Source organism: Balaenoptera borealis, assembly GCF_965194805.1.
Source record: "Balaenoptera borealis genome assembly, chromosome: 11".
NCBI classification, from domain to species: domain Eukaryota; kingdom Metazoa; phylum Chordata; class Mammalia; order Artiodactyla; family Balaenopteridae; genus Balaenoptera; species Balaenoptera borealis.
Window position 1 is genome coordinate 65,455,113 of NC_138868.1, and position 26,860 is coordinate 65,481,972.

The window sequence follows — 26,860 nt, forward strand, 5'->3', positions numbered from 1 at the left end:
TAGCATGTGAGGATAGAGCATAGCAACATTTTTTGAGGGAAAGAGACTTTGGAAGTTTTCTTTGGAGAAAGTAGCGTGGGAAAGATTTGTGGGACACTTCTAGAGAGGTTTGTGAGTGGAGTCTGCGAGGGGAATAATGACTAGTGCAGGGAAAGAATGAAACATTGAAAAATTGGGAAGGTTGGCATTGCCCAAAGGGGTTTCAAGGAGAGGGAAATAAAAACTGAGTTTTGTGATCTGGAGCACTGGCTGGCAAATTATAGCCAGTAAACAAACTCACTTGGACTTTATAATTGATTAATCAATAACTGAAAATTATTCCTTATGCTTTAAGTTACATTTTCAAAAATAGTGATATGAACCTTATGCGTCATAGATAGGGTATTTTTGAAGGCACGAGAGAGTGGGAGAGGAAAAGAAGGAGAAAGGAGAGGAGGAGAGTGTGTGCATGTTTATTAGATTTTTAAAAATAATTTATTTATTTATTTATTTATTTATTTATTTATTTATGGTTGCCTTGGGTCTTTGTTGCTGCACGCGGGCTTTCTCTAGTTGTGGCAAGCAGGGGCTACTCTTCATTGCGGTGCGTGGGCTTCTCATTGCGGTGGTGTCTCTTGTTGGGAGCATGGGCTCTAGGCACGTGGGCTTCAGTAGTTGTGGCACGCGGGCTCAGTAGTTGTGGCTCATGGGCTCTAGAGCGCAGGCTTAGTAGTTGCGGTGTGATGCCCATCCTCTTTTGGGTTGGTAGGTTTATATATTTCTAAGTCATTCAGATTGTATTTATAATGCTTATCTTAAGCCAAGGTGGCAAACCTATGAAGCTCAATTTGTAATAGCAAAACTATTATACTTTCCTTAAGCCAACTAGCAATTGTGTTGGAAATAGCTAAACACTATTTTGTACCATTTTTGTTTTCGTGGTTCCTTGTGGTCAGTCTTTAATAGTTGAAGATAGTTCATTTGTCATTTGTCTATGATGTGAGGCCACTGACAATCCTTGTGTTTAATTTACACTCTTATTGTTAACATAAGAACACAGTTTACAACTTCCGTTTTACTGATTTAAAACAATTTTATGGAGATCCACTTTGTTGGCATAACTAAGCTTTTGGTCAGGACTTGGGTTTGGATTCTTTCCATAGACATCTTAGTAATATACTTTGTGTTTCGTATGACGTGTTCTAGGGGAGCTTCTTTAATCCAGATTTATTGTGTGTTCTGATGCTTGCTTTTAGAGGAATTAATTTTTTTATAGGGAGTCTATATCCCATACAGGATGATCATATTTTTAGGAGCTTTTCTTATTGATTACAATTGGTTGACAACTGGACTGTGTTTTATATTTTAAAAGTCTGGTCATCTTGATATAATAGTTAATAAGTTTTATGATTTTTTTGCTGACTTCACTATTTAAAAGCCATTGTCTCTGTTCTTAGGTTACTTGCTTCTTGAGGAATTCTTAGATATAATTTTTTAAATTGGCTATTCCTTTTTGAACCCTGTTACCCTCTACCCAGCCTATATACATATATATATATAGTGTTATATATGTATATATATATAGTATTATATATATATGTACACACAACATATTGTATAACGTTTATAATTTTATTTATTTATATGTGTGCATAAATATACAGACTTATTATTGCCTTGATATGACTTATTTGAAAGGTAGAGAATGTGATATGTGTATGACTAGTTTCGTACATTTTTTAATTGTTTCAGGTACAAGATTTAATAGTGGGTATTTTGCTTTCTAAGACACACAAATGGTGATGTCAGTGTTCTTTTGTAAGTAACGTATTTTCTCCTTGTTATAGGTCCTTTTATTCTGCATCACAGCTGCCATGTACATGTTCTTTTTCAGGTATGTTCTGTTATACCTATTTATTTTAATAGAAAAAAATACTCTTCCTTTGTAATTTTTAAATCAACCGTGTAACTAAAGTGTCTTCTAAATTATTATGCCCCACAAGTGACCTGAATTTTTGTTTGCTTTGTTTTGTTTTCTAGAGTGGTTAGAGAAAAGTCACTGCTCCTTAGTGAATAGAGAAAGAGAGGGAAGGAAGATGTGATTTTTCACACTATGCTTATAAGTTCCTCTTGGAAAGCTGAATATGTAAATTAATAGTTCTCAGATCTTGAAAGGTGAATTTCTGTTTTTTGTGGACCTGATTTTAGATATTCTTCGCTCACCTTATCAAACAATCAACATTTTCAATTTAAATGAGAAAAAAGTGATGGTAGGGCTTAATCTAAGTCTTTTACGAACGTAACCTAGCATGCTAATCACTGTCTGTAAAATATTAAGTTAGTCCATTATGTCAGAGTTGCATTTTTCATTGATACTGAGACTCTGAGGAATGTGGGGGAGTGTTAGGATGGCTCAGAATTTTAATGCCACTAAAAATGGTGCCTGTCATTGTCATACAAACACAACAGTATGGGAGTTGGATTTTTGATTAGGAAGAGCCCACTCCTTCATTATCGTCATTTTCTGTAATACCAGTAATTCCTATTTGTTTCACTCTTATTACACTCATTTGAATAGACTCTTTCTTGATTTTTCTGGTTATAGGCAGAATTCAATCACAGCAGGAAGTTCTAGGCTTTTAAAATTAAAATTTGCACTTGATTGACATGACAGTTATGGATTTTAGTAAGATATATTTAGTAGATATCTTTATCTTTTTTTGTTTAACCTAAATAAGGCAGTTCAACCATAGCAGAATGTTTAAACAACTAATTTCCTGTCAGAACATTCTAATAAATACTTGATAAGCACAATGATATAATTTGAACTTCCTTTAACTATAAAAAATGTTATATGCAAATATAAAATGATGATGGTGCTGTAATTTTTCTTGTAAAGGACAGACAAGCTGTTAGAAGGAAAAAAATGGATGAAGTTTTTAAGGTGGGAAGGACGTATTCATGATGGAGTGCATAGTATTCTATGTCAGTTATTAGCGACTGAAAAATTGTTGCAGCTATCTGGGGGTCTTTGTGAAATTGTATGACCTACCATTTTTAATACACTTTCATATACACCTTACAACTCCTGTAGTCTCTTTCGTATATTCTAGCAATTTAGGGGTGTGGTAGGGGAGTTAAGAACAATGACTCTTTCATTTCATCAATTTCCAAAGATTTCTTAATTGTATTCAGACACATTATTAGGACAATATTGCAAAAAGTTCAAGGATTTATCTTTATGCTGTATAATCTGAAGATAAAGCATACCTAGTAGGAGAAATGTAAAAGAAAAGATAAAAACTTAGAAACATATCTTTTGTTGGCATGCACAGGAGGAAAGTACAGTATCAAATAAAATGTTTTGTGTGTGTGAAAATTCCTAACAGACCAGGTTGTTAAGTGAAACAGTCCTTCCCAATATAGCACTTAAAGATAGCATATTTGATCAACATTTAGCATTTCTTAGACATCAGAAGTTTTTGAGGTTTAAAAAACAAATTGTCTTGAATATAGTGATAATGCCCAATGTTAGGCATGGTCCTAGGATATTATACTTTAAAAACTGCTGCCATCAAACTAGTATTTTTGGTGTAGAAAGAAAATCAACCCTATAAATATGTATTTTGGTGCAGAGCTACGGAACCTTTTCCTGTTTCAGTCACAGAGTCTAGGTTAAAAACAACAATTTAAAATACTTTCCAGAAGGCTCAATACAAGGTTTTAGTGCCAAGATAAACATTTTCAATTTTCTGAGGAAAGGGGTTGTTTTTCTCCAAAAAGAAGCACTATCACCAAATTCCTAGTGTTCTTGGCAGAAGTTAGTTTGAATAACTCAACAAAAGAGGTTTGGTAAATGATAAAATAAAACCATTTATAAAGTACTGCAACCAAAGAAAACAATGTTATATGTTTGTCTGAACTCTAGCAAGTGTTTAGAATGAACAATAGCAGTTAGCAAGTCTAATTCCATTAGAATATTTTATTTTTAAAATTCAACTTTATTTTAAGTATATTGTAGATATTTGAGGACACATTTATTCCATTTATTAACAATTATTTTAATTCTAATTGCATAAAATTAGATCAGTAAATATCAAATGATATTGTCCCTATGACTCCATTTATAATAACCTTTTTTAAGAAGAGGATAAGAGAAACATTTTGTGTTAGAAATGTCAACTTGTGTTTTTATCCTAACCCATAAATGGGAAAAAGGGAAATGAGAACCCCCTTTCAATAGAGAGAAAAATGTGCCAATTTTATTTTTTTTAAAGAAAGAACTTGAGGAAGTAGTTCCATAAGTATGTTCTAAAAGTGACATAGGATGTGATGGTTATAGTATGAATTTACTTAAAAAGCAACACAATGTTCAGAGTATTGAAACTATGGTTATTAAAATGTATAATGAAAATGTCTTACTTTTACATAGCTCTTAATAGCTCTTAATAGTTATTTTATAGGTATAGTTCTTTTCACATGCATTATCTCATACATGGTGATCTTGATTTTTAATCTGTATGCCAAAAATATGGCTTATATTCAAATGGAATCCTGGGAACACTTCAGAGGCTTGGGTGGAGGAAAGGTAATATGTGAAGAGAAAGTTTTTTCCGGTTTTTTGTTCCAGTTCTTAGCCAGCTGGCCATCTGGCCATCCAGCCATCCAGCTGTCTATTGATATAAATTGGGGTACAATATTTTGAAGAGTGTTTTGAAAGAAAAAGGCTCTCTGTTCAACCCCAGTGGGCACTCTTCGTAATGGTTCTGCCTCCTTTGTTTAAGCATTTTATTATTTTGTATGTTATTGTCACAGCTTCGCCTTAGGGTATGTCTGCCACTATCAGTTCAGGCCAAGCAGGAGTCATAGTTGAAAAGTTGATAGAATATTTTGTCTAATGCATCTCTTTAAAACATTTCTTTACTTCCAAGTGTGTATTTATGGGTAAAGCAACCTAAGTTGTTTTTTTTTTTTTTAAGTAAAAGGATTCATCATAATTATTGATTCAGGCCTGCTTAGGATCTTCCCAACAGTCATGTGGAGAAAAGAAATGAGTTTCTTTTGAACCACCAGCTCTTTTTTGTTTTAATTGAGAAGCAAAGGAAAGAATCAACAATAACACAGACACTACAACAAAACTGTTACACTTACTCCTGCTCACAAAAAGTCAATGAAACATGAAACTCTTTTAAACGTTATTTTATTGGTTTTATTTTCAGCATTAGTGATCTGTGTATGAAGAACACTAATATTTTAGAAAAATGAAATAATTGAGCTTCATTTTTCTTTAATTTAAAATAGTGTCATAAAGTGTATTACAACAACTTTGATCCCATCTTAGTGAGTACCTAGCTGGAAATTCTTTCCACCTGCCTGTGCAAAGGCAGCCAACAGTTTGTTTAAACATGTAGATTGAAAGGCTCAGACTTGTCACAGTAGATAATCTACAGACTATATATGACTGATTCACAATAGACCTACCTTAATCTGCCGTAAACATTGGAAAGCATTGGATTTTTATTTAGAAACCAGTGCAAATTAAAGTTTATTGTAGTTGTATTTTATACGTATATATATTTTTAATACATATTTAGAAATAGTATTGATGACTGCTATTCCATGAATTTGTGCTATTCTGTGATGGCAAAAATAAGAAACTATTTCATTAGTCTCAACATATGGATGTAGTGTTGTTGTTTTCTTTTAATTTATGAAAACAACACTATTTATTGGCTCGACAACCCATAGTTCTTGAGTGAAAGACATTTATGATTGTCCTTGAATCTGTTTACATGAACTTATTAGTATCTTTGAAGTAACAAAAAGTAAGGAAGTTTTGATCTGGGTCTTTCAACCATTTACTCATTTTTAAAAAATCCTTTAAATATCAGTTAGGTTCTATTTTTTAAAGTATTGCCTAAAACTACACAAAGGTCCAGTCTAGAAAATTATATATGGCATTTGGAGTTTAAAAGTTTTCTTCAGGTTTGGGAGAGTGTGCCCTAAATAATTAGATTTTTAGTTCAAGGAGATTACTTCCAGCAACGCAGAGAATGAATTAGGCGTTTGGAGGGGGCATAATAACAGGTAATGGGAGGACACTGCTGCAGTTGTTTAGGAGAGAAATGGTGAGGACATGACTGAGGGTTATGGTAATGACATGATGAAGAGTTGATTTATCTAAGACAGGAGGATTGCTGCTTGGATGAGGAAGAGCAAAACACTAGAAGGTGAGCAAATTAGAAAATGTGTGGAAATTACATACAGGTTTAGCAAATACTGAGACTGAGTTGCTTTTAGGACATTCACATAGAGAAATACAGATATCATTTGTATATTTGGAGTTCAGGAGATAAATAGAGGCTATTCTTGATTGTCACACTAGCAGTTTGATGTTGGACAAATTATACAACTTCTGTATACCTCAGCTTCTTCATTATTAAAAAGTGTAAATTGCTGTATGGACCTCATAGGTAGGATTGTGAGAATTACATAAGAAGCAACATCTTTCCAACTTTTTTGGATGTCACCCAAAATAAGAACTACCTTTTTTTTTTTTGTGACCACGCCATGCGGCGTGCGGGATCTTAGTTCCCTGACCAGGGATTGAACCCGCGCCACCTGCATTGGAAGCATGGAGTCTTAACCACTGTTCCACCAGGGAAGTCCCAGAACTACCTTTTATATTGTGACTATTCACGCAGACCCATAAATTTCCCAGGATAGTATGTAACCTTGCTACGTGTAATACATTTGGATATTTTCTATTCTAATTTATTTCATTTATTTAAAAAGCTGTTTCGGGCTTCCCTGGTGGTGCAGTGGTTAAGAGTCCACCTGCCAATGCAGGGGACACGGGTTCGAGCCCTGGTCCGGGAAGATCCCACATGCCGCGGAGCAGCTAAGCCCGTGAGCCACAACTACTGAGCCCGTGCTCTAGAGCCAGTGAGCCACAACTACTGAGCCCATGTGCCACAACTGCTGAAGCCCGCCTGCCTAGAGCCCGTGCTCCACAACAAGAGAAGCCACCGCAATGAGAAGCCCGTGCACCGCAACGAAGAGTAGCCCCCGCTCACCACAACTAGAGAAAAGCCCGTGCACAGCAACGAAGACCCAACGCAGACAAATTAAAAAAAAAAAAAAAAAGTATTAAAAAGCTGTTTCGACCCACTAATGAGTAACAACCAGCCATGTGAAAAACTACTGAACTAATACATGTGAGCACCTAGCACGGTGATTGTTATCTTAGCAAAATAATAGAGTTGCGAGTAGTGATTGTTGTTTTTAAACTAGGGAAGAAAGTTAATTAAAATAGAGAACTTGAGGAATGAAATTATATTTAGTGTGAATGCTGTAGACATATGCAGTAAGGTAAGGGTTAAGAACTGTTTCTTTGCTCTAGCAACCTGGTGGTCAGTGGTAACCTGCTAGAGAAACTTCTGTAGTTGAGTTGGGATAGTAGATTGAGAAATAAATGTGACATGTTGTATACTTTAAAATACAATTATATTTGAAAATTATTTCTCAATAAACTTGGGGAAATTTTTTTAAGTAAATAAAAGAAAATGTAAAAAAGTGTGAGATGTGGAAGTAGAATGAGTATAATAAACTCAAAAAGTTTGAGAGGAGAAAGATAGGGCAAGTTGTTATAGGATTAAGGGTTTTCCTTTTGTATTCCTTCTTTTCTTTGTTTATTTACTTATTTAGACAAGAGAGACTAAGTGGTTAAAAGAAGGTTGCACAAGCAAAAGAGAGGTTGACAAGTTGGGGAATGGGAAAGAAAAGAGAAATGGTCTAAGATGCAGCCCAAAACGTCTACATGCATGGCTAGATTGTTAAACCTACTTATCTGGAAGAGATCATGATAAATGATTAGGAGGAAATTGAAGCTTTGTTTGAAAGCCTTGGGCACACAGTTTAAGTGAAAGAGGACTGATATATGGAAAAGGTAGGAAGTAGAAAAATCTAATGCCTTTGGCTTCCTAAATACATTGTCATTCTTAAAAGGTGAGTTTTTAAAGAGTCGACATGGGCTTGTGAAAGCAATATTCCTCAGAAAATATATGCAGGTGGAACAAGGTACTAATGTAGTTGGCACCCAAAACCAGTCAGCTTACTAAAAAATGCAAAATCTGTCCTATGAAAAGAGAAAGTAAAGAGAATGTTAGGACTGTTGCTTTCTTCAAAGCAAATAGAAAAGGTGAGAAAACATAGGTTCATAAATGTTGTGAATCACTTCCTCCGAGAATGCAAGGCTTATTACCAGGTCACATGACTGTAATGTGAGTTTCTTTTTGAGGGGAGAACATCATTCTGCCCGTTGGGTGAATGTTCTCCATCTATGGATGAAAGTTGTGGCAAGTCTGTTTTCACTTTTTGCCTGCTAGCCTTTGAGGTACTTGGGCCTAGATAAAGAAATGGCTCCAAAATTTTTAACATATATAAATGTTTATTGATTTTAGTAGAAGGCAAAGGGAAATATTGTATGGAGAAATGGTATGAACTTAAAATGCAACTACTAAAGTAAGAACTTAATGGGACACAATCATGTCAGAAGTGGTCAACTGCCTTTCAGAAACTTGTTGCAGTTTTATTTTCATGAATAACAATGACATTTATTACTGATCATAGAAAGCTCTTAGACTGGACTTTTGCTAATAAAATCGCTCAGATCGGAAGCAGTTAAGTTTAATTCCTTGTTTTACCAGTTATGAGGAATGCTATAATTCACTGTTTTCTTCATGCCTGACTCTTTGTTTCCATTATTTTCTACTGTTGGAGTTTTCCTGGAGCTAATCAAGGGGCACTCTAGGGTAGCAGAGTTGGTGAAAAGCATGCACTCTTGAGCCAGACTGTGTCAGTTCAAACCCTCTCCATCTAACTTCTTTGTGATATTGGGTCAGGTGCTCAGCCTCTCTGTGCCTCAGGTTTCTCATCTTAAAGTGGGGATAATAACAGTACTCACCTCATGGGATTACTGTGAGTACTAAATGACTGCCACATTGTAAACTCTCAATAAAATTAGTTGTTTTTATTATTTAACTCTGAGCTGTAAAGGTCACATATTGTTTGATTCCATTTATATGAAATATCCAGAATAGGCAAATCCATAGAGATAGAAAGTAGATTTGTGTTGCCTGTGGCTAGGAGACTTTTGGGGAACGGGGAATGACTACTAATTGGTATTTTTTTTTTAAATGGTGATGAAAATGTTCAAAAAGTAATTATGACGATGGCTACACAGGCCTGTGAATATATTAAAAGTCATTGAATGATACACTTTAAATAGTGAGTTGTATGTGAATTATATCAATTAAGCTGTTATAAAAATCTGACCTGGAAATAGATCTTTATTGCACAGCAGCATGGTGTTTCTGTGTTATCACCATTTAACATTCCTCTGGTTGCCACATCTCAGGGATGGTACTGTGTTTTTGTGGACACATAGGCATTTCTTGAGAGAGAACCCCAGGAAACTTAACTTCTTCTCAAGTGTATTTGAAGGAGGAGTGTTCCCATGGAGAATGACAGACAAGTGCACCACAAAGCTTGCCAGCTTTCTTTCCAGAATTGTCAGAACTGCCGTTTAAAATATTCATACTCTTAGTTCTGAGACACTACACTTTAGAATTAGAAGGGAAGTAATGAGGAAGATTACAATACATGCCACAAGTTTATATGAGATTGTTATTACAACATTGTTCTAATAAGACGGAAATTTGTCTTTGATACTTATGAGTTAGGGTGTTTTTTACTTGGTAATAATATTTGAAAAGTGCAGTTTAAAAAAAGTTTTCTAGGACTGCCAACGAAGACTAATTTCAGAAATATCTGCAGACATGGTATAATATCAAATGTCCTTATTAGCTGGAGAAAAACAAGATTGAAAAATGGAGATAAATTTATTTATCTGAAATGTTTAGGCTTTTAGTGAATATATTCTCAAGTATCAGTCTAATGCATTACTGCTGATCAAACTGAAAAGTCATCAATTGCCATTTAAAGACTGAGATCATCAGAATGCCCTTTAAATATCTATGAAGTCCACTGCTAATACATTCCAATTGAGTTTGAATGGAAATTAAATTAACAGTCTTTGGAAATATAAATTATCAGTTCACAACCTGATTATTATATTTTGAGTATGTATTTCATAGATTGTATTTGATTATATAATGATATTGACTATATTCTGAAGAAGAATTTTGCTGTATTTTCTGTTTATTTTGGGGAAGGTGTTTCAGAATCACTGTCCTTGTCATGGAAATTTATTGAAATGAATCAAAGGACATGGAAATATTAATATTCATATAATACATCATATTTTTCCTTTTTCATGATCTAGATCTTTTTCAAAAAAATCACAGATAGCAAAAATTGGAAATATTTGGATTTATTCCAATCTGTATCCTTAAAACTTCAAATAAAATATCCATGTATGAAGCCTACTTTTCATGCTGTACTGGTTCAGTGACAGCTTGCTAGAAGAGGAAGTATGTCACAGCTGCCCTGAGCTGAAATTCACAGTAAAACAATATTTTTCCACCATTATCAATTTTCAGCACAGATTCTGTTTCTAATGGGTGACTGAGTCACTGAACCAGGAAGGTGTTTACCTGCAAAGTGAACTAGTCTAAATGGGAGACGCTTTTAAGTTCTAAAATTTCAGGGGAGTCTTCCCTAGAGGAAGGAAAAAGTGGGTCTCCTCCCTTTTTTATATTCTCTTGTCAATCACAAAGCCTCTTTGTACTGGTGGGGCCTTGATGGTGACTGAGTGCTGGCTGTTTGTCATGTTCCTGTCATCCTAAAATAAAAGAAGAACATAGCTTTGGGTTCTCAGGCCTTAGAGAATAAGTTGCTTGCGGCAGCCCAGGACCTCTGAATCCAAGCTGCCCTGGAATGCTTCTGAAGAGATTTGTTCACTGAAATGGAGTATGTAATTCTTATGGTTTTGAGCTCGTTGGGCATGTTCAGAAGAATAATGATATTCAGAATTAGATGATGGAGAGCAGTTGAGCTCATCACGTTGATTTCTTCTATCACAAAAACATCAAGCTCTAATATTAGCACAGTTGCTCTCCTGACTCCTGTTTCTTGCTTGAGTGTTAAAAAATGCTTTTGGAATTGGATAATTCCCAATCCTGATATTTTGGACAAACCTTCCTTGCAGGGTGTCATTATAGGATATTTTCAGGGATTCTTATGAAAGATGAGACTCTCCTCACCTCATCTTGTAAAATCACCAGCAACTTCTACTGGTATGAAACATGTAGGGAGATTTATTACAGCAGGCCAACCGAATTGAAATTACTTGAGTCCTGAGAATTTAAAGATCATTAAAGTTTTTGATCACTTTATTGAAGTTATTATCTATTTCTTTTGGATTTTAGCTTACATCTCTCAGTCTTTTATTACATTTTAATGATTAGAAGAACTGTGTGAATGAAGGTGATGTGGACTGATGTGGCTTTCACCTTGAAAGAATATAGCCCTTAAAAAATTGTATTACTTTTTTTGTTATTTGGAAAAGCAGAAATAGTATCTATAAGGATGAAAAAGAAAGGTTTTGTTATCAAATGAAATATTTCTTTTTACCGATTCTGAAGTATGCACTTGTTAATGTTCAAGACATATGGACTGTTACAAATGTAAATGTCTGATGTAAGGGCTCTAAAGGAGTTCTCAAACTTTAGTGTGCATACAGATCATTTGGGGAATCTTATTAAAAATGCAGATTATGATTCAGTAGGTCTGGGCGGGGTGTTAGCTTCTGCATTTCTCGGTTCCCCGGTGATGCCAGGGCTGCTGGACCTGGGGTCACACTCTGAGTAGCAAAGCTGTGAGTCACATCAAGAAATAAATGATAAAATTTTCCTTAAAACCTGTAACTAAAAAAAAAAAAATCCAGAGAATTTAATCCCTCTATCTCTCTTGCTAACCAATTCTAGTAGTTCACAACATGAAGAGTCAGCACATTTCCCCCGAATATCCCAAATCTCTAATAAAAGGGAAAGGGCTCACCCTAACGGCCTTTTCCCAGTTGAAATAGAAAACAGCTATTCATATAATCACTTTAGATGCTTAAAGATTATTAGGTCTCCTTTTCTCCCTCTTAACTTTCTTCTTAGCATCAACTTCTTTCAGCATTTTAAGATGTAGTTTACTTTTTTACCCCAATTTTAACTGTGCAGTATCTATGTAGGGTAAAAATGATGAGTCTTTTTATTCAATAGGTGAATTGATGAGAGATCTTTCTGATCTCTAAAAGAGATCTAAAAGTTAGCAAGTCTCCTCTTTTTTAAAATAATTTGTTAATTGTACAAGTAATACACTGCTAAGTTCTTTCAAAAAATTCAAATAACATCAAAGTGTATATAGTAAAAAGTGAAAGTTCTTTCTCCCTTTATCCAACTCCCTCTTCCTGCTTCTTTTTTCATTCAAAACTATCTTGACATTTTGGCATATATCCTTCCAGAATTTTTTCTATACTTATCTATGTACCTATGTCTATATTCATTTTTTACAATAGGATCACATATTATGTATTTTCTGCAGTACTTCTCTATTTAATAATGTATCTTAGGGTTCTGTCTATATGTCACTATATCTGAATCTACCTCATTGTTTTTAGGTGCTGCAAAAAATTATAAATCTATAAGTAATACTTGAAGCCCTATTAACGTTTATACTGTTTGCAGTTTTTCACTATTACAAACTGTACAACTGTGAACATTCTTTTAAAAATATCTTTGTGTGCATGTTCCATTGTTTCCGTAGGCTGGATAGTTACCTACAAATGGATTCTCTGGGTCAGATATACTGGACGTATTTAATTTTGATAAATACTGCCAGATAGTCCTCCATAAAAAGCACTACCAATCTACTTTCCCTCTGAGAGTGCTTGTTGACTCCCAATCTTAGTTCATGTCAGTGATTTTTACCTTGTCAATCAAATAATCTAAAAGGTAATGCCTCATTTTTGCCTTACTTTGTATTTCCCTGATGACTAGTGATGTGGAACGTCTTTTCATTGGTTTATTAGTCGTTTTGATTTCATGCCCTCTACCCATTCTTTATTTTTTAATTTTTTGCACTGATTTATAGGAGCTATATGCACCTACAAATTTATATGCTATTCATATTTATTTTTTCCTGTTATAGTGTTGTGTCAGTCAGCAGTTATGTAAACAACAACCATAAAATTGTAGTGGCATATAACAAACAAGTTGGCTGGGTCAGCTCTGTGCCCCATTGCAGGTCTGTGAGTCAGTTAGGGCAGTTCTGCTTTGCATGTATTCATACTGATGTCCAAGCTGAGGTGACAAAAGCTATTCAGGGTAAGCTGTCCTCATGGCAATGGCATGAGATTTGTTTTTTACTAACAGCATCTCCAAGATACTCATATATGTGTACTTTAAGTACTTCATTTCACCCTAGCACAGACAAATATCTGCTCATTTACCAAGGCATTTTGTTTGAGTTGGAGTTCCCCAGCTGGGGTTCTGAGTTGTTTTTGTTGTATAAATCATACTTATAAGGTATTGTCTTTCCAAAACAGTAAACTCAGTTTCCATGGAAAAAAACTTTTTTCCTTTTTGGTTTATGTAATATGTAGGTCATTTACATAATTACATTAACAAATACAAATGACATAAACACATTTGGGGATAAGCACAGCTAATTCTTGGCAAGCATGTAACTCAACTAGTGTGAACTGACGTATGTGGTCATATTTAGTAGTGGTGTTTTATCTTCCAGCAGTCAATGTGAATGTTAGAACGTTTTACAGAGAAAATAGAGAATCTAAGATAAATTTATCTTATTAAATGTAATCTCTTAAATGGAGATTGCAAGAGAGAATTTTTACTGTAAAGAGCACATTTAAAAAATATTTACTAACATCTTTTGTCTCTGCAGTACCATCATCAACTGTCCTCTTTTCCATTCTTTGAGGATTTTTTTCAATGCCTTAAAGTCCTCAAGATTTGGTTTCTACTGTTAAAAAAATTGGGGTTTTTTTGCTTTTTATTTATCCTGGTAGAGCCAAACTTCAGAGTCATACTTTTATGATAGGAACCAGTTTATATATTTTACACATATCTTTTTTTTTTTTTTTTTTTTTTAAATTTATTTATTTATTTATTTTTGGCTGTGTTGGGTCTTCGTTTCTGTGCGAGGGCTTTCTCTAGTTGCGGCGAGCGGGGGCCACTCTTCATCGCGGTGCGCGTGCCTCTCACTGTCGCGGCCTCTCTTGTTGTGGAGCACAGGCTCCAGACGCGCAGGCTCAGTAGTTGTGGCTCACGGACCTAGTTGCTCCGTGGCATGTATTTTACACATATCTTGATGCTTATTTATTCTAGCCTAAAAATAACTGAGGTTCAAGAATTCATGGCATATATGCTGATTCAGTGTTATTTTCAGTGAGTCTGATATGTTGCAAAGTTTCATAAAAGTATTTTCCTTTCAAGTGAATAATACCAAGACAATGTTTCAGAGGATCATAGATTTTTAGAGTGGGGAGCAAATTAGAGATTATGTACCACAACATTGTCACTTTTCTGGTGAGGAAATGAAATCTCTGAGGGTTTTTGTGATTTGTCTTAGCTCATTCAGTGGTTAGAAACTGAGGCAGAAGTAGAATTTTGAATAATTTACTTTAAATACCGTAAATTATTTCAAAACAGTCAAATATTTTGATATTTATGTGAAGAACATGGCAAAAGATTCAGTTATTTTTATACTCTTAAATACAAAGATTCAGGTTTTTCTTTTGTTTGTTTGTTTTGTACTCTTAAATACTACAGTGTGATGGAAAGCCTTTTTGAGAGAGAAATTAAACAGAAAGACCTAGAAATTAAGGAAGATAGAAGTTTGTTCAAAATTTTGTTAATGGATATTTTGGGGTTTATGTATGAAATAGTTTTAACTATATGAGAAATACCATCTCATGGGATTATTCATCTTTCTATTTAAGATTATAAGTATTTCTGATTGCTGCTATTAGGGATCTTTGGAATTCCCTTCTTGTGACTAGATTTTAAACCAGAAAGGAGGATAAAAGCTACTTTGTAGTCAGATGGCTATGCTTTCTGTCTCTGTGTTTCAATCTCTTTCTCTCTCCCTCTCTTCCTCGCCTCCCTCCCTCTTCTCCACCCTGTTTCTTTTCTTATCTTTTTGGTTTTGTTTTGTTTTCTGCTTTTTTTGTTTTAATACAGAATGTCAAGGAAATAACTAGCGTTGCACTATGGCACTTAACATTAAATATTCATCATATTAAGTGTGACAAATGTGTGTATGACTAGTATTTTAGAACAGAATTAAATTTATGTTACTACTTCCTAATACATTATTAATAATTTCTTAAGAGGAAGAAACTCTACGTTAGCATATATTTATAATCATCTCTGATCTTTTATCATGAATTGATCACTGCTTCCTTTATGAAACGTAAACAGATATGTATTGAAGCTTTATTTGAACAGCTGTTTGTACATTTTAAGGATTTCAGTTATTTTAATTTCTGCAGTGTATTTCCAGGCTTAAGCTCAATTGTCATTTAAATTCAGTCTTCTAAATTTAAGGTATATTAATTTCATGTAGGAAATCAGAAACATCTTAAATTTTATTCCATGTTTATTACCTTTGGGAATGTTGTTGTTTTATTTCTAGTGTTGAAGTTCATTTTGTTGGAAAAAATAGGCTATGTTTCCAAAGAGATTTATAAAAGGGGGTTGTTATTTTTTAAAGCTGTGAAGTACTTGAAATTTCATGAGTCTGAAACTATGTTATAGAATATAGGTTTGACATTCTTATTTTTCAAATCAAATTGGCCACAGTAATAATAAGCTACAATTGAAATATGAAACTCTGACATAAAGCAGAAATTGGAATGTTACGAACAGCTGTTGTCATAAAAGGGATCGACTAGAATTTTACTGTGTGTCTAAAACATTATCTTCCCACAAGTCTCCTTTTTTAGCTTGCTGAATATGAGTTCTAATTCTGCTCTGTTTCATCTCATTCCAGCAGTCAAATATTATTTCTTCTTGTTCCATACATGAATTAGATAGATATTAGGGTGATCATATGTACCTTGGATAGGTTCTGTTTTGTCAAAAAGTGTTCTTTCCAAATCATAATTCCTTTGGACTTAACTGTTTTTACTGGTTAATAATATCCAGATCTGCTCCAGATCTTGACCTTGCCCTATTTCTAACCCTACAAAGCTAACTGTGTTCCCTATTCTTGGCTGTTGAACCTTTTGTTTAGATTCATCATATCTCTTCTTTCCAGCATCTTCTTCCCACTTTGTTCACCTGTCAGTTATGTCTTCTCTGTAAGAGGTCAGCTACAAAGTGAGAGTGATTAGACAGACCACATTTTGGGCACATCACACTTGCTTTCAGCAGCCAATTTTATTTGGAGCATAAAGTAATTTAAAAAATGCTTATGTACCCTAAGTTGAACCTTTCTATATTCTCACGTATTTGTAACACTTTTCTGTAGGAAATATAGTTCAGCAAGTCAGATTTCTGGGTACGTAGCATAATTAGGAAAAGTTTAAAATTCTTATGGGAAGAGCTAACAACACAGTAGTGAGAGAGATGAATATGATGAATGTGAGGAAGAGATATTTATCTAAATTTTATCAGCTTTGAAGGAGTCATTTATTAAGAATTTTACATGTAAGTCGCATAAGCTCGTATGACTTAAAAAATCCACCATACTGGGGAATTAGCTGGTGATCCAGTGGTTAGGACTCTCACTGTCAGGGACCTGGGTTCCATCCCTGGTCGGGGAACTAAGATCCTGCAAGCCCTATGACGTGGCCAAAAAAAAAAAAAAAAAAAAATTGCACCATGCTAGTCTGTGTCTTTCATAGCTTCAGAGCCCATTTGTCCCTATCTTGTAGTTGAAAAGGTCTGTGGATAGTGGGGCTTTGATGAAAAATTAAATAATTATAGCTAGCTAATATTTACTGAGTGCTTACTGTGTACCAGGCACTGCACTAAGTGCTTTATAAACAGATTTGGGTTAATCCTCACCATTACCTGCTACCCACTAGGGTAGGTACTGATATTTTCTCCCTTTTACATGTAAGGAAACTGAGACTTTGAGAGGTTAAGTAACTTGCCAATGATTGTATAACTAGAAGTAAACAGCTTGGATTTGAATTGGGGTCTCTCTAACTTCAGAGTCTATTCTCTTCATTCCTCAGTCCACCTGACTTGACCAGTACTTCGCAATCTTTTTGACATCATGCCATACATAGAAAATGTTAGTGCGTGTCTTTACGGCATAGTGGGGAAAATGGCTGAGGCTGCCTACAGCCGCAGGTCCTGGGCACCCCAGAGGTCTCCCCTGCACCCCCATGATGTAAAGTCAAAGTAAGGAGGGAATTAGGACTTAGTCGTATATCGTTCCGTCGTTTGCGGCAGGCACACCTATTGGGAAGCTCTGTTCTACACTCCAGCGCCTCACTGGGAAGTGAGGGTGAGAGGTAAGTGACCTTTTCCCCGAGATCACAGTGCCTCCAGCTCCTCATCATCACAGGCCCGGTAGTGGGAGCTTGGATTGGTGATGTGTTTGAACAGGTCTGTGAAGTTCCTCTTTCTCTTTTATTTTTCTATCTGCTATAGTAATAACATAGTTGATGGTTGGATTTTTTTTCATTGAGGAAATATTTATTATTGAGTATTTACTGTGTGCAGTGCTGTGTGCTTTGGTAATTAAAAAGATTCACAGTCTGCTGGAGGAAATATTTCTTGCTATAGTCTGGACGTTTGTATCCCCCGCCCCCTGCCAACCAAATTCATATGTTAGAATCCTAACCTCCTAGGTGATGGTATTAGGCGGTGGGGCCTTTGGGAAGTGATTAGGTTATAAGGGCAGAGCCCTCATGAATGGGATTAGTGTCCTTATAAAAGAGGCCCAAGAGCGATCCTTTGTTCCTTCTGCCTTGTGAAGACCCAGCAAGAGGGCACCATCTATGAACAGGAAGCAAGCCCTCACCAGACACCCAATCTGCTGGCGCCTTGATCTTGGACTTTTCAGCCTTTAGAACTTTTGAGAAATAAATTTCTGTTGTTTATAAGTTACCTAATCTATGACATTTTGTTAAAGTACGTTGAACGGACTAAGACATTATACATAAATTACTTTAATATGGCATGTGAAGTGTCATAACATAATGGCATGAACAAAATGCAACAAACAGGAAGGGTACTGTTATTAGTTTTAACCAGGAAGTGTAGCGAATGTTTCTCTAACAAGTAACATCTTATCAAAGCGTTGAAAGATTAATAAAATTTAAACACAAGAGGTCAAGAGGTTGGTGATGAGGACAATAATGCAAACATAGTTGATAGCATCAGCAAAATCTTAGAAGTTGGAACACTTATAACTAGTTTTACATGTTAGAAAGAAAGGAAGGGAGAGGAGTTTAAAGGGAAGGAGAGGGGAAAAGAACCCTTCCCTTTGGTACCTTATTTCTTTGTTCCTCTTTCCAGCCAAATTTCTCAAATAAATTATCCACATTTGCTGTTTGGCCTTGTTATGTGCCACTGTAATCGTATTTTCCTCTGAAATTGATCTCCCTGAGATCATCAAAGACACCCTGCAACTAAACCTAATGGACACTTTATGTTCTTATCTTACAAGGTCTCTCACCTACTTATGACATTGTTGCCCACATTTTATCTCTTAAAACACTCTTTTCCTTAGTTTCTGTGAAGTCATGTTCTCTTGATACTTTTTCTACTGTCTAGTCACTCCTTCGTCTCCTTTTCACTCTTCTCTTTTAAAACTGTATATTCCCTTGAGTATTTATGTATTCAATATTCTTTTCTAGGACTTCAGCTTTTCTTACTTTTTATATTCTCTGTGAGTAATCTTACATATTTGTATGGCTTCAATGAGCATTTGTATACTGATGACCCCCTAATCTAGATCTATAGCTCAGATTCCTCCTGAACTTCAGGTCCAAATATTAAACTGCTTCCTTAATTGTTTCACTGCCCCTCAAAATAAATTTTTCCAAAATTGAACTTCCTGCCTCTGCTTCAACCCTTTTCCTAAACCCCTTCTCCACCAAACTCTATTTTTCTTCAAGTGTGAATGGAAATGCCACTTACTCATTTGCCTCTAGGTGGAAATTTGGCCAGCGTTTCAAACTTCTCCTTGAGTATTCAATCACAGAGAATTATCTATTTTACCTCCTTAATATATCTTGAATCCCTGAGACTCTCTCGGTGCCCACTACTGGTGCTGTGCTCCATAGTCGAGGCCTCTGTTGCCCTGGTTACCACAACTGCCTTCTCATAGGTCTCCACACATCTACTATCCCTCCTGTACAGTTTGTTTCCCAATTATAACCAGAGAGCATCCCAATCTTATGCTTCCAGTTCAAAGCCATTCAATGAATGTCTTGCCCTCAGAGTAAAGATCTAAACTCTTCCAGATAATTTATGAGATCTTTATAAAGGTCCATTTAGGGGACTAGGAATGGAGGAATTGGAGTCTATTTCTTAGATTTGAATACCACTTACTAACTGTGTGATCTTGGACAAGTTACATATCTTCCCTTTGCCTCTGTTCTTTGCTGTGTTAAAATGGGATTGATAATAAGACCTAGGATTATTGCTAGGTTTGAACGACTTGGTAGATAGTAATTAGAGAATAAATGTTTTTTAACTCTTGTTATTGTAATTGTTACCTTACCCAAATATATTATTTTTTAAAATTCAATCTTATGACATCACTTATCATCATTCACTGGTTAGAGCACAAGAATTTCTGTGACTTCAGCATATGTGGGGAGCATGTGGTAATCAGTGTTCCTTATAGACACATACTAGCAAAAAATAAATGGTTTATATATGCTTGGTACCAAATGAGAGAGTAGACAATTGAACACCATAGTAGTTCAAAAAAGGAAAAAGATATTTTATGAAAATTTGATCTGTCCTTTTAAAAGGATAATCAAGGTAGTAGCAGCTGCAGCAGCTAATATTTATTGAGACCTTACTATGTGCCCAGCACTGTGTTAAACACTTTACATGCATTATTTTCCTCAAAAGAGCTTTAAGAGATATTATTTGTAGCCCTATCTTACCGATGAGGAAACTGAGGCTTAAAAGATTAGACAGCCCTATCAAATGTAGAGCTAAAATTCAAATCCAAATAGATGACAAAGAAGTTTTCCAATTATTCATGCTTTAAAATGTTTTTCTGTATTTGTTACAAGTCTTCTGAGGCAATGTACACACACACACACACACACACACACACACACAGTCTGTTTTTCTGTCTAATGGTATTTAAAAACAATTTAGTGTTATTTTAAATGTATATAAAATATGGTATATTTATCCAGATTTTCTCATGCAGAATGTATATTCTGCAAGTAAATTATAATATCAGTGTACAGAAAGAAAAATAATACCAAGCATCAGCCTTTTGTAACATGAACGATTTTGGGAATATATAATAGGCAATGTTCAATTGCAAAAAAAAATCTTTACAGTTGTATTACCTCAGACTTTTTAAGTGAGACATTCTGAATTATGTTTATAGGAGCTTGTGTTAATTATGTCTACCTCTTTGTTGGCTCTTTGTAATATTGCAAATGTAGTAAAAGAACTAATACCCCATTGACAATTTATAAGTTCTGTTCAGGCTTGATTTAATCTGACTCTGTAGGCTTAGTACATTTCATTGACAGTAGAGTATTTGGAATAGAACTTTTGTTTGAGGATTTAGGATGTTTATATTGGGTTTTTATTTTATTTGTGACAGACTTGAAATGGTGTTACATCAAATACTATATTTTTGAACACCAAACAGGCTAGATTCTCTTGTGAGGACAGATTGGCTTTGTTTACCACCTATGTGATAATACCTTTTTTCTTTCATTTCATTGGAAAAGATTATCTAACAATTAATTGCCATTCATCTCAAATTTAATTTTGTATCATGCATACCTATTGCACGGTTTACTTTTTGTTCTTTCTTTTAAAAATTTTTTAAAAGGTAACCTTGATGCTTTTTTTTTTTTTTTTAAATAACTTGCTCTAGCAGGCCAAAACTATGAAAACTTTTCAGTTTTTGGAGTGTATAATCTTTTGTCTTTCTTATTTCTTTGATAAAGAGGATATAAACTATGTTTGAAACTGTCAAGATGTAGACAATACAATTCACAAGTTAATTGAACTCTTATAAAGGGAATATGACTCACTACTTTTCACTAATACCGCATAAAAGGAGGCTTTTTTCTTTGATTTTACTTGGAAGTATTCATTTGTATTAGTTAATGTAGTTGTATTCAAGGGACTTCTTCCCCATGTGCCCCACCCCACCCCCTTACCTCCAGTAATAGCTTGGAAATGAAGAAGTCTCTTGGAAGAAGTCTCTTTTCCATTATTTATATCTGCATCAGTAATTTCTGAATATCCATGCTGCCATTTTAGTTTGAATTACAAGTGGGGAAAAATGTAACCTTAAAGTCTTTTCTTTTCTTTTTTTTTTTTTTAATTGCACCGTAAAGTTAGCAATTTTGTAGTGGAATGAGCACAAACTTTAGAGTTAGATTAATCTGGATTCACATTACACTTTCACCACTTACTAGTTGTGCAACCTTGAGCAATTTATTTAATCTCTTGGAGCCTGTTACTTCATTCAATACCAATAGTTTCTCTTCTGCTGATTGCGTTGAGGATTGGAGACAATGCTGGTAAGGCCCCTGTGTGTGCCTGACACATGGTAAATACTAAGTAAATTGTGGAGATTGTGCCAATTCTGTTAAGGAAGATATTTTATCTCAGTTGCGAAAAAATATCTGTTAGATTTTGGTAGTCATTGTGCTAATTGCCAAATAGTTTCAGATTGCTATCAAACCCACCGTCCCCGTGCCCCCCACCTTGGGTCACATGCTAGGGGTATGCTTCACTGACCCTTGAAGCTACCTTTAACTATCTTTGGTCAAAGGAATGTGAATGAGTGTGGGGTATGTGACTTCCAGGCAGAAGCTTTAAGAGGCCGTGTGTCAGTTGCCATAGCCCTTATTTCTGTCTCACTGATTGAGGAAATCTGTCAAGATGGAGCATCTGCCAGCCTGGTTTCCTGAGTGACTACAATGAGCGTAGTCTTCTTGCTGATCTTGCAGTGTGGAGTATAAATAAATTTTTATTGCATTGTGCCACTGAGATTTGGGGGCTGTTCCTTAACTGTTGCAAAACCATATTCTGAATGACACAGAGCTACTCAAAAATTGTTTGCAATTTTTATGTGAATAAAGCCAAATCTTCACCTACTGTAAATGAAGATTTGACCTTTAGAAAACACAAATTACTTATAATAGTTTTTTTTTAACTCAAAATTAATCTTGAGCACCTTGGCCTTTGAAAACAGAATATATTTTATAAGAACATGGTACTAAAAAGGCATGTTGGAATCTAGTAGTTAAATTCTTAATGAGTGTGCTTGTGGAGTAACATTGGGGAGGGGGAGAGGCATTGTTAGGCAGTAAAGCTTCTGGGTTTCATTGAGTGTAGAGCACCCCAGGCCTGATATTAGCTAGAACAGCTGTTTAACACCATGAGCACCACAGATCCTGAGAGAAAAGTAAAGGAAGGTTAGAAACTGTAGATTAATGGTATTTTACAATACGTGTCTAGTTGTTGCCACTTATATTGCTGCTATGGCTTATGGTTGCCTGTCTGAGCATTTCCTTTGCATGCCATGGGGGTTGGGAGAGAAAGCAGATCAGTTGATGGGAACAGTTTGCCTACAGTTGTGAGAGTATGCACTGCTTGCTGCTAGCTGCTTATTCTTGAGCAAGTTCTTTAATCCTTTTGGTTTTGTTTTCTTACCCATAAAGTGGGCAGGATAATACCTACTGATGATGTAAGGATATGAGATAATGTATGTAGAATAATATATTAAATGCTTAGCATGATGACTACAACCTAGAAGGTGCAAAAAATATTGGACTTCCTATCCCATCTTGCTAACTGCATTTTTAAAAATTGATATATAGTTGACTTACAATGTTGTGTTAGTTTCAGGTGTACAGCAAAGTGATTCAGTTATACATACATATATATCTATTCTTTTTCAAATTCTTTTCCCTTATAGGTTATTACAAAATACTGACTAGAGTTGCCTGTGCTATACAGTATGTCCTTGTTGGTTATCTGTTTTATATATAGTAGGGTGTATATGTTGCCTTTGTTGAGAAAGGTGATGCTGATGCATTATCAAGACCTTCCTTTTTCTAAATAATTTTAGGAAGTAATAACTATTCCTTTTCTTGTGAATAGTATCCTTTTATAAAATCCCTTTATTTTCCTTAATATCACATAAAACTCACACTATGAGTTTCTTGAACGGCATGAGCTCTTTATTCCAAAGACCTACTGAAGTACCCTATCAAAATGGGTCCTCATTTCCTTCTATAGTGTAGGCCCTTGATATATAGTAGATTAGATTAGATTGAATTTCTTCTTTAATTATCCAGTAGTATAATTATGATGTTCATATTTTATATATAAACTGCATCTTTAATATTATATTTCTTGCACATAGTGACTTACCTGTGTGAACGGGTATTAGACAAGAAATCTTCTAATAAATTAAATTGTCAAAATGCTGTTTGTCTCATGCTCATCTGATAATAGAAAGTTGTTCATGAAGCAAATTTCTCTTATCAAATCCTATTTTGTTCATTGTCTTAGATTTTAAAAATTCTTGGTTCCTTGTTTAGGGCTCCCTGAGTATTTTTGCCACATGAGAGAATATTCAGCTGAAATTGGAGCAGAGGTGAAAAAATCCCACAATTGCATATTTATCCTAATCTGTGTAAGGAGACTTTGTATATACATTATTGATTTTGTAGAAGGGACAAAATTTATAGATTTAGTAATACATAGTTGAAATATCTTTGGTGACAAATATCAATGTAAAAAAGTTTTAAAAACAAACTCTGGTTTAGTCTTAGAAATAGTCTTTATGTTGGAATAGCCTTATAATATTTTTCATGAATTGCATACCATATAAGAATTGGATTTCATACTGTCAATGAGTGAGGCTGTGTCATAATCAGAGCGTTGAGTTCTTAAGTAATTAATGCTACCCTGATTAGCATATAAAATAACAGTACATTTTCCAGAATTTTGATCCATTTGAAATATTATAATAAAATACTAATTATCAAGTCATTGCTTTAATGACATGATAAACCTAGGATTTTGTATAATAGCAGAGTAACATAAGTATTGAAGAGTGCCGTTTTTTAAGACATTTGTAATGGAAAACGTATGTTCTTCCCAAATGGACAAATCTAAGGGTTGATGAGATACTTGTTTTATGAAGCAGTCACTAACATTTAAATGATAACTTTAAAGTTTACTGCAAGGACATAAAAGATTTCTTGTATCACACACTCATGGCTTTTCTGTTAATGTCTTATGATAAGGGGAGAAAAGAAAATGCTCTGTTTTCATATTTTTAACTAGAATAATTTAAAGATAGCATGTGTTCTTTATTTTCCATTATTCTCTCTTTTTTAAAGTATATAGCTTTTTTCTTAAATGTGTATTTTTTTCCCTCTAACGTATTCGATTTCTATTTATTTAAACTTAATGTATTCAGTAATAGTAGAATAATGTTTGGATTCAAACTCAAGCTGAATCTTACCTTCCCTAATATTAATGGTGTGTAGTTTTTTTCTCCATTTTATCCCAAAACAGTAAAGATTTTTACACTTACAAGATGGCTATGGTGTTTGTCACAAATTCTCAGTTATTAGAAAAACTATAGTATTACTTAAGAATTTTACTAACGTAACATTTTCTATCACTTAGATAATACTATAAAAAGTAGCGTATTAATTGTACAGGGAAAAAAGTATTTTGGTATTCAACAACTGCAGTTCTTGAGAATCCAGTTATATGGGAGGTGAGTGGACATCTGAGTCCATATGTACTATCTGGAAAACAGCCAGTTGCAGCTAAAACATTTCTTCATAGTGTTCATTAACTTTCCATAGAGAAAGTGTTTCACACTTAGATCAGCTCTTTTAGAAGGAGGAAATTTAGAGCTAGAACAAATAATATTTAATGCTCATTTTATAGACCAATAGTGAGAAACACAGCCAGAAGCCAAGGTTTTTACTTCTACACATCTGGTCATGGTGATATTGGAATCTTGATACTCTGATGATATGTCTTTGTTATGACTTGCGAATATTTTCTGGCCAACTCGTTAAGCAGGTATGGAAACAAATGGAGAGTCAGACCAAGTTCCTGTCATGCCTGAAGAATACTGTACTCTTTTCATCCTAAAAGAGAAAAACAATTCTTTGGATGGTTTCATGGAGCCATTTTGCCATATTATACATAAATGGAGTATATTACTCTTCAGTGTTTTCTCTTCTCCTCCTCTTCTTCCAAAAAAGGAAAATGTTTCCTTTTATTTGAATGCTACTTTTTCTCATACTTATACCAAATTTTGATAAGGATCTGAAGACTTCTTGAAAATGATTGGTATGTATCATTTATAAAATATGCATGTATTCTTTTAGACACATTTCACCTAATCAGCTAGCATTTTGATATAATATATAAAGAAAATGTAAGACATGTTGAGCTTTAAGCCAGTTTTTAGGTGGCTTGTACAGTATGCCAAATAGTCAGTAATACATTATCTCTGAGATAAAGCAGGAGCATAGGGTAATATATAGTTCATTTCATCCCCTGGGTCATAGCTCTTTATGAAACACCATACAAAAAGTATCAGTAATCACTGTATGCATAAAGAGGATTTATTTCTCATTAAGCATCTTCCCAGTTTACTCAGAGTGTTCCTTGAGATACAGAGAAAATCATTTAAGATCTTTTTATATGCATTTAATGAGGAGTAGTATCCTGAACTATCTATTGAATATATAGACTTAAAGCTAAAAGATTTTATTGAAAACCTTTCTGTTTTTGAACAAAGATTGAATCTTTTACATGACTCAGAGTAATGAAAAAGGAAATATTTATTTTGAGGATAGGCCAATTTATATATTATTGGACATAACACAGACCACCCAGGCCTGAAGCCTACTGTTTATAGTTAAAGATCTTAAATCTACATGTGTTCTTGATGAGCAAGAGCTATCTTTGTTCCAAGTAGAAAGTTTTATGTCTACAAAAGGTAATAATTTCATGTTTCTCCCCCACTCTTGGATAGTAAAATTCCGTTAAGTAGATTATTTCATTTCCACAGGGGAGAAGATTTCTTTGGACCTCAGTAATAATAACATTGCTGAACTTCATCTATCAAAGGACTAACGTTTAATATTGTTGGAAAACCCTAGAGTTATATTTGCCCTCAAAACCAATTTCTTGTGTAAATATATATATATATGTGTGTGTATATTTGTGAATGTATATATGCACACAAAATGTAGCTTAAATGTGTGAAATGTGTGAATATATATACACACACACAAAATGTAGCTGACTTGTTTTTAGTGCAAAATTTGTGGTTTGATTTGAAGCTTCATTCTCCTCTACTCAGCCATCAGATTTTAGAATTCTTCAAAGATTGGTTTTAAGCTCTCGTCTTGTCTCTGTATTCTCATTGTAAACAACTTACCCCATGTTCATAGCTTTAACTACTATCTAATGTAATAGGAGGGAAGAAGAAGAAAATGGTGCAAAGCAGAAGCTGTCAGACATGAATCTCCTATTGGAAAATCATGTCTGTTAGCTATTACGTTTCTCAGTAAAGTAGAAGGTAGGATCTTTGATGAAACTAAGGATAAAGAGCCAAAGGCTTGGATAGAAGTCAGAGTCTTTGCAATATTTGTTTTGTGTAGATCAGAGTAAAAGGGTAG

At 34.5% G+C, this 26,860-nt stretch overlaps 1 protein-coding gene across 6 annotated transcripts in view; it reads left to right on the top strand.

The window, feature by feature from the left end:
- The window catches only part of TMEM135 (transmembrane protein 135), a 251,435-nt gene that overhangs the window by 168,879 nt on the left and 55,696 nt on the right, over nt 1-26,860 (top strand). For all 6 annotated transcript variants that reach the window (XM_082340493.1, XM_082340495.1, XM_082340494.1 and 3 more), the window contains one exon: nt 1,827-1,873. In XM_082340493.1, coding sequence (XP_082196619.1) covers nt 1,827-1,873 — 47 coding nt within the window. The remainder of the gene's footprint in view (nt 1-1,826; nt 1,874-26,860) is intronic.